At 35.6% G+C, this 15,159-nt stretch overlaps 1 protein-coding gene across 1 annotated transcript; it reads left to right on the top strand.

Moving 5' to 3' along the window:
• Positions 1-2,184: 2,184 nt before the first annotated feature.
• On the top strand, positions 2,185-13,132 carry LOC116254620 (uncharacterized). Its single transcript, XM_031630122.2, has 22 exons — positions 2,185-2,431; positions 2,583-2,662; positions 4,710-4,796; positions 4,889-4,939; positions 5,072-5,189; positions 5,303-5,359; positions 5,731-5,795; positions 5,953-6,036; positions 7,346-7,396; positions 7,478-7,540; positions 7,788-7,834; positions 7,985-8,054; positions 8,172-8,234; positions 9,201-9,290; positions 9,368-9,406; positions 9,566-9,715; positions 9,824-9,901; positions 9,992-10,077; positions 10,326-10,374; positions 10,496-10,576; positions 10,654-10,747; positions 12,637-13,132. The coding sequence occupies exons 1-22, from the start codon at positions 2,314-2,316 to the stop codon at positions 12,681-12,683; spliced, it is 1,668 nt and encodes a 555-aa protein (XP_031485982.1). The 5' UTR covers positions 2,185-2,313; the 3' UTR covers positions 12,684-13,132.
• The last annotated feature ends 2,027 nt before the right edge of the window (positions 13,133-15,159 follow it).

Raw genomic sequence — 15,159 nt, 5'->3', positions numbered from 1 at the left:
ATATTTATTAAGAATAAAAAAATATTATTAAAACAAAAAAATAAAAATTATATATATATTTTTTAACTTACAGGCCGGGCTGGGCCGGCCCAGCAGCGGCTCGGCCAGATGCCCAGCCTTATGCCTGACTCCCGTCAAGCTGGTCAAGCTGGTTGGGGTCGGTTTGGTTATCCAACAAAACCTGACCCAACCAAATTTGGATCTGTAATCCACAAAGGTTTGATCTATTCAGATCTGACCTAATTGGATCCAGGCACGGATTCAAACCTGGAAGACCTTTTGCAAAAGCAAATTTGGGTCTAAGGCCAGCTGAAAAATTAATCCAATATTTAAATGTAATCACTCATGAATTGCAGTCGGGTTTTGGATTTGGTACCTGTATCCAGATTCAGATGATGGTCTGCACACGAGAATTGAATCCAAATACTATCATTTAATAAATACATTTTATTGGATACGCAAGAATATAGCTAAAAACACAACATATGGAAAATATGCATCTTGGCCCTATAAATTTTTTGGCACCTATAAAAGGTACACATATTCACGACAGCAAAAAAATTATTATTTTGGATATTGCAGGATCTGGTGTTGGCAAATGAGTGGAAAATCATGTAGACTTTTTTTTTTTTCTTTTCCATCTTCAACAGTTAAAATGCATCATTGGAAATTGTAGCCCTTGTTTATCCTTGATCAGCCTCCGACCAACATGTAACATTCATAAGAATCGACTCATTGTTTATATTATTAAAACATTGAAACTTAAAATTCAAATATATTAAAAAATTACGGCCGATTCATATCTCTATGTGACAACACCAGTTTATCTACATTGATCTTTATTAGATATATTAATACAGATTTGCTGAAAAAAGAAATGAAAATAATGATATTTATCGTGTAAAGGATTTTTCTTACACATAACTTTATATGTTGCTTGAGAGTCATTTCATATATATATATATCAATGATTTTCTTCTCATTTTGATTCAGTGGAATCGTTTAAAAAAAAATAAAATAATAGAAGGAATTTGGTCTTTTAATTAATAAAGTTAGAATATTCTTCACTTAAATTAACAATAAACTTCCTAACTAAAACACAAAAAGAAGCCAACGAGGAATATCTTTCCGTCGGCTAGGGTTCAGGAATTAAGTTTTTCAAGCTGGTCCTTAACTTATGGCCCATATTTCAAAACAGTCCTTGCCTTATGTCTATTTGTCACGCGGAGAGCACCTTTTCCGATATTTGCAAAAATCCCCAAGGTTAATGACCATCCAAGATCCAACTGCCTCAAAAATAAGAAAGTGAGTTCGACATTAAATTCTAATAATTGTAACCATCGTTTAGACTATTTTTTGCCAAAATTGGAGGTAAAAAATGTGATCTGAATGTTAATATTGCAATAACATAATTTAAAAAGTATGTTCCCCATCATATATGGTGATAGAAAATGGTTGGTAGGCAGCCAATCACTAGTTCGAGTAACATGGCCATCAACCCCTCTTGTGCTAGCATGGTTTTGCTAATGTGCCAAAAAATTGTGCACGAAATTTTATAGTTTATTAAACCAAAAGATTAAGATTGAATGACTCATATTGAGATCCTCATTTTACAATTTTAATGGAGAGAGGTTGATAAGACCAATTTGAATAAAAGGTAGTCGCATACTCATTTATATAGCGTGATCAACCATTCAAAAATATATTGAACATGAAGATTGCATCCAAGACATTTGATTTGTGAAATGCAATTCCAATATACAAGTTTCAATTAAAGAGTTCCCAAAAAGAAGTAGCCATACTTTATTTCAAAGATAACATCTTAATATAGCATGATTTAAGAATTCAAAAACATATTGAAGTTGCAATTGCATCCAAAAAATTTACTTTGCCAAATACAATTCCAATTAATACAAGTTTCAACTAAAAAGTAGCAATTTTTTTATTTAAAACAAACGTTAAAAATAGCTACTTACCCTACCTAGCTGACCACGATAATATATTTGGAGTCACTTTATATGTTCATAAGGTAAGCCTGTGACGCAAAAATATATGTACTACTTTGTAAACCATATAAATGGGTCCCTATTTGCAATATTTATCATAGTGTAGGTTTATTTTGAAATTCTTTAATTAGTTTCGTTTTTCTATTCAGTAACGGGATTGAGGATCGCTTCAGTTGAACGCTAGCCTCAGAACCATCATTTCCCGCTCTCTCTGTTTTCCTCACTCAGAGACACCGTTCAATTTGGTGTCTTCTTCTTATTCTTCTTCTTATTTCTTCGTCCTACTGACAGAGAGTGGAAGAGACAGATGAAGTACGTAGTCGTCACGGGCGGTGTAGTGAGTGGGCTTGGGAAAGGCGTGACGGCGAGCAGCATTGGGGTTGTCCTCAAAGCCTGTGGTCTCCGAGTCACCTCCATCAAGATCGGTGAGTACCCATCTCCTTTCTTTGCTGCCCATATTAATTGAATTATGTTAATGGTGTCGATTTAATGCACTCTTTTGATTTGGTGCTGAACCGGGTGGCGCTTTTCTTTTTAAATTGTTGGGTGTTGTTTTGTTGAATGGCGGTTTTTCAGATCCTTATTTGAACACCGATGCTGGAACTATTTCTCCTTTCGAGCATGGGGAGGTCTTTGTTCTCGATGATGGCGGCGAGGTTTGTGGCTTCCCTTTTGGTTGCAGTCCTCCTTTTGCCGAATACATTTAATTCTTTTCCTGCATAGTACTGATTTTCGATGTAGGAGTATGTAGGTAGTTGTTTAATTTGTGGATTTTCGCGATTGAGGATCTTCTGTTGGAGGTTGTAGTCGTTGGTGGCGATTTTGTTGGCGATGGAGTTTTGATATTGGATGGGGGCAAAAATAATTGTACGGAGGAACCTGATATTTGTAGAATCTGATAAACAATTACGCTTTTAATGGATCAGATTCATGGATAATCCAGATGTCCTTGTTGTCTGATTCGATCCGTGCTGCCTGGCCTTATTCATGAGTTGTGAGGATTTCCTTTAGACTGATGCTTGTAAATTATTATTTCATGAGCTCTGCATTTGTATGGACAAATGTTACCACTTTGTCAACCTGACGTCAGTCATCAATTTATTAGTTTTGGCTTCGGCAAGTTCAACCTGGATTCTTTAGTGGATGAACACAATTTCATTCTGGGCATGCTATTGGCTGTTACTTTTTGGAGATCGGAAGATCTGTTTACATATATCGGTCACAAGACTCGCAACTTTTTTACTCTAGCCTAGCCCACTCATGTGTAACAGTGACACCATCCAAATTGTAGTTCTTTCTAGATTTCTAAAGATGCTATTTAGCTCATCTTTAGATCTGGTGCTGCAAAGAGTAAAAAATTAACCGAGTCTGTTTGGTAGATAGTATCAGGTTAAAAATGGGAACAAATATCATAAACGAGTGAAACAGAAGTGGGGTGTGTGTGTGTGTGTATATATATATATATATATAGATATATATATATCTTATGTGTATGTACACACATGTTTATTTACATATGTTCTGAAGCTAACCATATACATGTGATTTCCATGTCCAAGAACTGAAGAATTGACTGTTAAATCATTGTCATTTATGTATGAATCATGTTTAGTGGGTTGGAAAATTCAGAGTTTCAATCTTTAGATTCTTATATATTATGACCTCGGTATAAAAAAGCATGATTTAAGAGTTCATCCCCTAAGCTTTTAGGCAAAAGGTCACATCCATTTGTTTAGTTTCATAAATGAATTTATCAGATTTATGATATTCAACTGGAGATTTTATGACCTACTTGGTAGCAAACTTTTTCCACAAACCACACACATATGTTTAAAAACAAAGTAACTGCAAAGCACTCATGAAACAAGTGAACTGGAAGCCAACTATTGATGGAAAACAGGAAAAGAGATGGCCCAAGACAGTGTTCAAGCGTGGAGTGACTTAGACCTACTTAAAGATGCCTAATAGTTGGAACTTGGAAGTAATTTTATTGCCAAATTTTGTACCACTATGGTTAACCTAAAGGATCATGTGGTCCTCATTGTGGTAAGTTTGTTGCATTTGCTTATACTTGCAATGGCTAGCACTTGAATCTATCCATATTATGTTTTAACTACTGTATTTCTTCATGGAAAAGCTACTTTTAAAGTTCTTTTGACCATATGTTGGTGCTTGATTCACGATCTTTTAGCTATTGAAAACAAACACATGTTATATAGTTAAGGTTATTTACAGCAACAGGATCTGTGCAAATATGTTTTTTCACTCCCACAATATGTCAAGTGCATCACCACAAGTCCGCAATGAAACACTTTAGTTGTGACTGCACAAGTAGAACTCTTAGTAAAAATGATACTAATCAATTATCATGACGCTATATGCATAAGTGCATGGAACATCTCTTTACTTGTTTGCTTTCTCATCCGCACTAGGTATAACATGTTGCTGCAGTCACTCTATTTGAATATGGAGCTTGCCACCATAGTCTCAAACATACAGTATGCTGCAGTTATAAATTATGCAAGCATATGCATGTGATTCAGATTCATGCAAGCAGTTCACCTTGTGATTGATACCATCTGATACTCGCATACACAAAAATCACTTCTGTTCCTTGTGTTTCAGATATCTTAATAGTGGATCTTTGTCCATGTAAACTTGTTTTTTTTCCTCAAGTGTGCTTTGGCTCTTCACTTTTACTAGGTGGATTTGGACCTTGGAAACTATGAGCGTTTCTTAGATGTAACACTTACTCGGGATAATAATATCACTACCGGAAAGATCTATCAGGTACTATATTCTGTTTCATAAGGAAATGAATTTATGTTCCCGTGAAAAGTTTAATCATTCTTTTAATTGATATTGAAGTATCCTATCTTCAGTCCGTTATAGACAGAGAAAGAAGAGGTGATTATCTTGGGAAAACAGTTCAGGTATTGCTCTTTAGATATCTCTTATTTTCAGTGCAAATACAACATATACATCATGCCCTATGATTGGATAACACTACAACATTTTCGATCAGGTAAGATGCAGCTGAAACATGTTATTTCATTATTTTTTAGGTTATTCCACACATTACAGATGCAATCAAGGACTGGATTACATCTGTAGCTGTCATTCCTGTTGATGGCAGAGTTGGTCCTGCAGATGTTTGTGTAATTGAGTTGGGGGGCACTGTAGGTAGGTGATAGATTATTTTTTCCAACTGAAATTTTATGAAATGCTTTAGTCACTGCCAAATGTTCACCTTCACTGGCAGTCTTTTGTTGATTGGCATCTTTGCTAATATGTAGGTGACATTGAATCAATGCCATTCATCGAGGCCTTGCGACAGTTATCTTATTCAGTTGGTGAGTGATTAAATTTGTACTTTTGTCTAACGGGTTTTCTTCCGGGCATCTCCAGTTTATTCATATGTTGTGCCTAATCTCCTTTGTGCTTGAGTTTTGGCTTAGTTAATTGATTTTGTTTAGTTTGCTTATAGGTAGTAGATTATGCATCCAACATCTCTCTGAGAAGTTTTACTATTGCTAATAAAGAAATCTGAACATGTATATTCTGCGTAGTATAACTTGACAACAGGAAAAAAAAATGTTCAAGAAGATATTTACAAGAGCTTTTTCTAGTTTTCATTTTGCACAGTCATATGCTTTCATTCTTTTGTTTGTGAAGGTAGATCAGATGGTTTATGAGCAGTCTGATGGAGTTTAGTTTTTCTCAGGACAAGAAAACTTCTGTCTTATTCATGTCAGCCTTGTACCAGTGCTGGGGGTTGTTGGTGAGCAAGTAATTTTCACTCTTTGCTGCTCCATGTATCGATGTTTTGATGGACTTTATCTGCCTCTTGTTTCACTTTCATGTTTATAAGAGATTGCACAATGGATGTCATTATTGGAGCTTTTCTTGGATATCACTTGAACTTTTTGCGTTATTGGTTATCCAGAAAACAAAGCCAACTCAACATAGCGTTAGGGAATTAAGGGCACTAGGACTGACGCCTCATTTACTGGCTTGTCGATCTGCTCAGGTAATTTTCTGTTTTTTGTTCTAGGGAATTATGCTAATTTTTCTACGCCTTGTGGATTTATGTTACTTTTTTGTTTTGTATCAGCCATGCTTCTGGCTAGAACAAGACAACCTAGTCACTATATTGAATTGATAAGAAATCTTCCCTAGGGAACCAGTAGGATAAAATGTTATGTTGCAGTCAGCATTTGCATATCTGCAGGTTCTTCTGTGCTCATTGCACTGCAGTAAATGGAATGAGAGTGATAGTCATCTTAGGGATATCACGGGGATGTTGCAATTTAATTCCTTTTATTTCTTCTGGTTGCTACCTGCTTTCGCCAATCTGATGAAGCTCAAGAACTTTTTACTTTTCCTCTTCTTTTCCAGTTTTGCCCACTTCTTTCTCTTCACATGATATACTGTGCTTGTTTGTTTCCTTTTTCAACTGTTCAGTTACGTAACACCTTATCAGCTTTTGTGATTGTGATTTTTATGGATGCTGACAATTATGTCTCCTTTATCTCCATTTCTTTTTGTAGGTGTAGATAAGGCATCAGCATGATGCTTTTTTGTGAATATGCTGCCTTTTAGAAGTTTTTTAGGGATTTTGACTTTGCTCAATATTTTCATTCTATGGTACTCTTATCTTATAAGAATGTATGTTTTTTTGGGGTTTCCAGTTCTATTAATACTCTTATCTTATAAAAATATTGTCAGTCTGAAGCATGATCTTGACTGCTATACAGGCCAAGAATTGTTAGGGAATGGCCTATATTGATTAAACAAAAATCACTGCATTGAGAAGATCATGCCGGTGATTGTGTGTGGATGAATGCCCATACTGTTACTCAAATTTGAGCTATGTAAACATCTAATTGTCTTTTAAGTGCATCTTGACACCTGTTTATCTTCAGATTCTCACCAGAGTTTCTTCTATTTCAATATGTATTATTTTGATTGACAGTTGACTTCCTAATGTTGTAGATGTGAGTTGTGACACTAATGAAATATTTGTCATGAACATTTTTTATAGAATCGTATGACACCATTATTTCAATGCATTAAAGCATGTTAAAATTGGATCTGCAGGAAATTTTAATTCTATTTTCGTAATTTTCTAGAGTTTAATTATAGGTATCATTATGTAGCTTATATATTCTTATTTTCCTGTTGTTAGCGAGTGAAATTATGGAATGCTATTTTATGATGCTGTTTTGCAGTTCTTGGCATTTATTATATAGTAACTATTTTCTAACAGTTGTTCTTAGATGTTTTGCAGTTACGTGGTGTTGTGCTAATAAAGGTAAAAACTTTTGCTCTTTTTTCAGCCGTTGTTGGACCAAACAAAGGAGAAGTTGTCGCAATTCTGCCATGTTCCTGTACAGGCCTATGATTTTACTTGGTGTTTGTTCCGTTCAACATCTTTTAAGTTCTTATTCTCATGTGTTTTTCTTTCTTAGGCTGGGAATATTCTCAGTATCCATGATGTTCCTAACATATGGCATGTTCCCCTTTTACTTCGTGTAAGTAATCTCTATTCTATACCTAACCTGCATTTTCTATTAACCTGTTTTGATTTAGTGTTCCTGAGAAAATTGCATATATGCTCTCATTTATTCTGTATATTTTATTTTGTAATACATGCATTCCTAAAGTTTAAGATTTAAGAATGTTAAATGTTAACCATGAATACCTTTTTTTTAGATTTTTCTTTTTTAAAAAATTAGATTGGTGTTTTCTTGCTCAATTGTATGATTTTATTGTTTGCAGTATCAAGATGCTCATAATGCCATCTTGAAACAACTGAACCTTTTAAGGTCAGTACGTATTACTAGGTTCTTGTTTTTATTGTTCTCGTGTTTCCCCTATCAACCACTAATCTCTACAATTTGAAGAAATCTGCCAAATTTGGGAAGCATTATATTTGAAATTTTTCTGATCAACTTATTCTTGAAGTTCCCTTGTAGTATTGCTGGACCACCTGATCTCCAAGAATGGACAAAGAGAGCAGAAACTTTTGATAATCTTACAGAAACAGTAAGCATTATGATCCATTAGCTTATTTGCCTAAGGTTATACTATTCAATTAATGGCTTCTAAAATTAAAAAATGATTCATGATGTTACATAATCACTGGGTTGTATGTTGACACAGGTAAAGGTTGCTATGGTTGGGAAATACACGGGATTGTCAGATTCATATCTGTCTGTGTTGAAGGTACCTCTGGAGGGGTATTTCAGTTATGACTTTATTATGTGTATCTTTAGTTCAAGTGCATAATGTCATTCTGCCGTTTTGAGGAAACTGATTTTCTGAAAAAGCATTTATTGCTGCCATAATGTGCGGTTGCTGCATCACCTTTGGATTTGTATATTAAGATTTAGCAGCACTTGGAATTGGAGTTTTCTGTGAATCAAATGTTTCCATGTGTCTGTATGTGTGTATGATGTTGCTTGGGTGCCTTGGATACTTGATACAACCTTGTCAATCAAAGTTCATATGGTTTCAGCAGAATAACTTATTTAAGATGATGTTAATTGGTAGAGCTGGTTTGTTGGTTATGTGGATTTCTTTTGGCTACAATATAAATAAAACTACACATGGATGATAAAGTACTCACTTCATACATACTCAGACATTGAAAAATCAGTAGGGCTTTGAAGATGCAATTAACTGTTGTATACTAACTTCTTATGACAATATGCTCTTTTCTTTTATTTCTAAGCTACTGTAATGACTGCATGGAAGGGCTTCCCATGCGAGTATTGGGATCTTCAGTTTGTCTATTTTATATTCCATGGAAACAAATTTGCTCAATCCTGGGATATGTTTACCATGTCCTTAACTGTCAATAAAATGGGTCACATTGAGCCGTTGTCGAGAAAGATAAATGTCTTTTAGACAAGTAACTATAGAAAATGTGGCATACCACCCCATATCCAGCAAAAGAATCGCTTCACAGACTGTAGCATGCTTGACTCCTTATTTTTAGGGGCTTGTAGAATTACATGCTCTGTTGTGACCTACATGCAGTATGATGGAATTCATGTTTCAAATTCATCCAATCTCAAATTAAGGCAACTGTGACCTTCTAATCTGATGAAACTTGTAATTCAAAATTTTATGATCCAGATATCAAAATTATGCTTCAAGCCAAGTAACTGATTTTCTTTTTCTAATCAGGCTCTTCTACATGCTTGTATCTCATGCTCCTTGAAGCCTGTAATTCAGTGGGTTGCAGCTTCTGATCTCGAAGATGAGAAAGCTAAAGAAGTACAGAACGCTTACCTTTCTCTTTGGCTTATAATTTTTGCTTTGAATGGATTTGATTTAGGCATCTATGCATACAGGCACCACAAGTTCATGCAGCTGCTTGGGAAACTCTGAAGGTGATACAGATAATGCGTTACCCACTTGTTATACATTTCCTGTAAATTTTTGTTTGTATATGGTTGATTCTCCCAGATGGACACATTGAACTTCATGATGACAGAGCATTAACTTTGTTCTCTCTCTCTCTCTCTCTCTTTATATATATATGATCCCAGGATTCTGCCTGTATTCTGGTTCCTGGTGGATTCGGGAATCGTGGAACAGAAGGAATGATACTAGCTGCAAAGTTTGCAAGAGAAAACCAAGTTCCCTATCTTGGGATTTGCTTGGGAATGCAAATATCAGTTATTGAATTTGCTCGTTCGGTATGTTAACAATCTTTCATTTTTATTTTATGCATTAACTATTTTTGTTGCAATATGCTGCCAGTGACATTCATATTGCTAAATCTTCAGTCTTATGGATTGACTTAGGTGCTTGGACTGGAGAAAGCAAATAGTGCGGAGTTTGATCCTGATACACCTGATCCTGTCGTAATTTTTATGCCAGAGGTGGGTTGTTTGTTCTTATTGAGAAAGGGCGTTAAATGAAATGTACTATGTTTTACTTGGATTTTCTGATGTATTTGTTGTTTTATATAGGGGTCCAGAACCCATATGGGTAACACAATGAGACTTGGGTCTCGGAAGACCTTCTTCTGCGATCATAATTGTATTACCTCTAAGCTGTATGTCAAGACTTGTACTGCCATAATTTTATGCTTTGTACATTGTTTGTCAATAAATAATGCTCTATGTGGCCTCTTTTATTTTAAAATCCCGTGGATGTGCGTGGTCTAGCAATGATTTTTTTTTGGTACAGATGAGTTTATTCAGGAATAGCCATACAAACAGTCACACGGAAATATCCGAGATAAATTAGAAATTACCGCTTATAAATGTGCATTCAATTTCATCCAATCTCCTGTTGTTCTAGGTACAATAACCCTGACCATGTGGATGAGCGCCACCGTCATAGATATGAGGTTAGTCACAAAAGGGATTTTCCTTCGTTGTGAACAAATACAGGCCTGTTCGATCTTCTACTATGCATGGTGATTTTTTTTTCTTTTTGTTGATAACACTGAAAGGTCTCTCTTTTTGTAGGTAAATCCTGATTCAGTTGAAGCCCTAGAAGCTGCTGGATTGAAATTTATGGGGAAGGATGAAACTGGCAGAAGAATGGAAGTATGCATATGCAATCTGAGCATATCTATGATTTTCCTTTTTGGTCATTTTTTTATTACTTCTAAAAATTCTTGCAGATTTTAGAACTTCCAAATCATCCATTCTATGTGGGCGTACAGTTCCATCCAGAATTCAAGTCAAGACCTGGAAGGCCTTCCCCCTTATTTACAGGTATATCATGCCATTAATAATTCTCTTCTCTCTAGTGAGTAATTAAACAAACATGCAATTTTCTGGCTAAAATAGCAATGTGATCATGGTTTGAGGCATCAAAATAGATTTGCTATGTCGCTGGTACAGGTAAAGAGAGGGAAAAAAGTGCAATTGAGACCCAAACTTATTAAATGTGCCTCCCTGTTTGTCATCTTAATAAATTCAGTTTTTGCATCTACAACTCCCTAGGTAATATAAAATGCATAGTTTAACTTTATTAGTTGCAATCTAACATATCACGCCATAAATATTCATAAATTATGTCAAGGAATTCTATTTAAATGAGGAAAAATAGAAAAAAAAAATTGTACATAAAAACAATTAACTACAAAATAAACTTCTGTGTCACAACTGAAATGACCATGACAACATGTCAACTGCACATTAAAAAAAATTATAAATCACATGTATTTCCACTAGAAATATTTTAAAAATTCAAAATATAACAGCTTATACTTCCAATACTGGAACAAGTATGAAGTAAAGCTTTACTTCTTGAACAACTCAACAGTCATAAAGGCATTTCATCTTTTTTCCCTTACAGCCTTGGTGCATGTTACCATGCTTATTTTTGCTTTGCTACTTTCAGCTAGTTCTCTGCTTCATAGTGATTTTTCTAAATCCGATTGCCTTTGCAGTCGTAATATTTTTCAAAGCACTTTTCCTGCTACACTTGTTGAGGAAGATGAAACCTCGAACAGGTTAAGGCTTTGGTGTTGAAGTTAGACATATGAAGTTCTAAAGTTACATTGACATGAACATCTAGTCTAGAGGACCTAGTAGATTGTGTTGTGATGACAAGTGCTACCTACATACATAACAGTGTTGCCTTTACTGGGTCAATCTAATGGGAGGATAAAATTTTAGCTCTGACTAAGAAAGACTTGCCAAAACAGTGTTGTTAGAAGTGTATGTTTTATGCCTTGAAGTCTCTTCCTCAAGACAAAGTGTACCTTTGTTGCATTAAGGCGTCAAGGTGAAGCATCTCTTAGCATGAAGCATGCACTTCACCATGAGGAAGCACACCTCTAGCCCTCTTTGCTGAGTTTTGAAAAATGTATTCCTTTTTGGTTACTCTTTTCTCCTTTCTCTCTCTCTCTCTCTCTTATTCTCTTTATCATTTGCACCCTTCCCCTATTCTCTCACTCTCTTTTCTATCAATCACACCCTTTGGTGAAGCTCTGCAATGATGCCCAAGGCTGCCAGAAGTCATTTGAATTTTTCATGCCTCATGATCGTCTCCCACAGGTCTCTCTTTTCTCTTTTGTGAGGCTGCCAACCAGCAGCCTTTAATCTCTCTCTCTCTCTCTCTCTTAATTATCTTTCTTTCTGTGGGTGAGGCTCATCATCCAACAACTTTCCTCTTCTCACTGTGGTTGGTAGCCTCCCTTTCTCTCTATGGTGATGGCTGCTGGCCATCCCTTCTCCTCTCCCTCTATCTTTCTATGAGCGTTCTTTTTACTTTTGCTTTTTATTTGGTTATTTTCAAATTGATGTACATTAGTAGCCCCAAGGGGCATAACGTTAGCTTGTTGGGCAGTCACACATCGCCCATTCAATTCCCAGGGTTGCTAGGCTCTTGTGCCATATAGGCAAAATGTGGCACCAAGAAAAAGGTGAGCTGTCTCCTCACCAAGCACCAATGCATCCCTGGACCCTGAGGATAGGAGGGAAGAGGGGGTACTTCGGTTATTTTCTAAGCAGTGGATCGTGCTTTTATATGTGAATTATTTTATTAAGCATGTGATTTTTGTGCTAATTATTAGATATTTGTTAACAACATTTTCATTGCATCTATCCTTTTTATCGTTGTATTTTCCCAACCTTAACTGTAAAGGCAATGACAGGTTTTGTATTGGCAGCAAGTGGGCGATTAAAAGCTTACCTGTCATAAGTGCTTTATTTTTTCGGCCATGGAAGAGAAAATTGGAGACACCTACTGATTGTAAACTATCCTACTCATTTTTACTGGCATCCTTGCATATTGCAGATGTCATCAGACATCTATATGGCAATGCTAATATTCATCATCGATGGGGGGATTGTTGTGCCCCAAATGCGATTCTTTGTTAACAGATGAATTAGCTTCTTTATTGTTTCTGAAATCATAAGAAGCAATCTCTGCAGATGTTCAGGGAAGTGCTATGAGCGTAAGGATTAATGTTTTGGCATTTGTCACTTGGTTAGGTCCAGGGCAGTGTGTTCAACCTCATGGATCTCATGTATTTTTCTTTTGATGGATGCCTTTTCAGCATCCACTGTATAAACTACGAATGAATCTTTTCTTGAATTATGTTGAACTGAAGTCAAGTTTAAGGAAGAATGTTTTACAATCACTGGTAATAGGATGTTTGCTGCTTATCTTCACACTTCTCAGGATTCAAAGAACCCAATATTCTAAAATGTGGTTTGTTTTACAGTGGAAAGTTTCTAGAGAATAGATTTTGTTGCATCCTTTTTTTATTTGTTATGGGTGTGTGGGGTTGCACAACCTGGGGTTAGGGAGACCCCTATTAGATTATACCAAGATAGGCTCCAAGTGTTGAGATTTTGATCTCCTTAAGTTTGAAGGCCTTAATATGCCAAGTCTAATCCTTTAGCAAGGTGGGTAATCTCTTGTTGGCACCTTTTTTGAAACAACTACAGAGACATAAATAAGGGGGTGTTGGGAATGTAAAGCAGTAAGATTGGAATTAGCTTTTTAAAATGAAAAAAAAAAAGGTTGGGTCTGGATGACACTTTTTGTAAAAGCTAGATTTTGTGACAACCTGGTCTTAGTGACCAGTTTTTAAAACCTAATTTGTGTATATGGGTAACAAACAAAAACTATTTTTTCATGAATAATTTGAAGGGAAGGAGGAGGGGTTATGCACTCTCTTTTGAGAATGGCGTTTTGTCAAAACCGGGTTCTTCACAAACCCCATTTCAACGGTCAGTGAGACACACTTTAAATGCCGTTTTGGAGGCAGGAGACATAGGAACTAAACATTCATGGAGTAGTGGTAAAATTGTAGAACAAAAATGTCCTTATGCATTATAGTTTCTTATTCCTGATTATAACTACTACTCCATGGTTTGGTTGTGTTGATTTTGGTGTTTTGTGTAAAAAATATCATTCATGAAACCCATATGTTGAATAGAGAACTGCAAATAGTCAAAAGAACAGTTGAAAAATAAATTGTTTAAGAACATAACACAAATTCAGAAGCTGATAGCATTAAATCCATCAAGTTGATGGAGAATTATGTATGTGAAATGTTCAAATCTGGAAAGCAGGCAAAGGCCCTGCGTTCATATTTTGATTGGTTTATCATAAAAAGAAGTGTCCGATATTACCAACCCGGATATAGACTGTAAAAAACAGAAGTGAAGAACAATAAACTACTACACTATCTTATATTTCCTGTTGCTTGATCCTTTTCTTTCAATCCAAAGAGTACAAGTAAAAAGTAGAAAAAGCTCCAACATACGAAAAAAAAAAAATTAAATATCGAAAACATACAACCATTTCACTCCAATTTTGTTTCCGATGAAAGTTTAAGCATCATGATAAATAATCAATTTTTATTATCAAAAAATTTAAAAAATTCAATAAAATTCCAAATGGTTGCCTTGTGATTTGTTTCCAAAACTCAAAAAAAAGGCGCGCACAAGTCTACGGTCAATCCTTGATATAAGGACAACCAAACCAAAGTGGGCATCTTTTGTTCAAGTTCTTAAGGATGTCCCTATCTGTCGTCTATCAAATGAACCAGTCCTGCCCTAGAGCACTCACAAACTAAAATCATTTAATAAACTGGATTTGTTGATTATTTGCGACGACTATTTCTTCTCCATTGAAGGGATAACAGTAAGCATCAACACATCTTTGCATCTCTCATTTTCATGGAGAGTTGCAGTCAGCTCCATATCAGTCAATGGCGTGGGTTTGACTCTATGAGAAACCGTGTGCCTATGTGTGTACGCACTTATGCCTCTATATAATGAAATCGCATTAATCACATAAACTATTGAGTCTTATAAACTATTGAGTCTTGAGGGGAGTAGCCCTCAATATCACGCTGACAACGCATCCTCAATTCGATCCCCATGAGTGTTACTTCTGTATTGTCAATTGTGGCATATGCAACACTCAAGTTGAATGATGATGTACCATAATAAGATGACAAAGGTCTCAAAACAACGTAAAATTTATGTATATGGATGAGTTCACTTCTTGTGAACCACTATATAAAATAAAATATTCTTTTTCTTGACTAAGTGCACCAATGTCATATCATGTCCAAAAAACTATAATTCCCCCCCCCCCCTGCAAAGCCTGCAGAGGGAAACTCCATCATTTATTAACAAAAGAATGGATTCATGTACAA

This window comes from Nymphaea colorata, chromosome 5 (genome assembly GCF_008831285.2).
Source record: "Nymphaea colorata isolate Beijing-Zhang1983 chromosome 5, ASM883128v2, whole genome shotgun sequence".
NCBI classification, from domain to species: domain Eukaryota; kingdom Viridiplantae; phylum Streptophyta; class Magnoliopsida; order Nymphaeales; family Nymphaeaceae; genus Nymphaea; species Nymphaea colorata.
The sequence above is the reverse complement of the archived record's forward strand: the minus strand, read 5'-3'. Positions and strand labels throughout refer to the sequence as shown.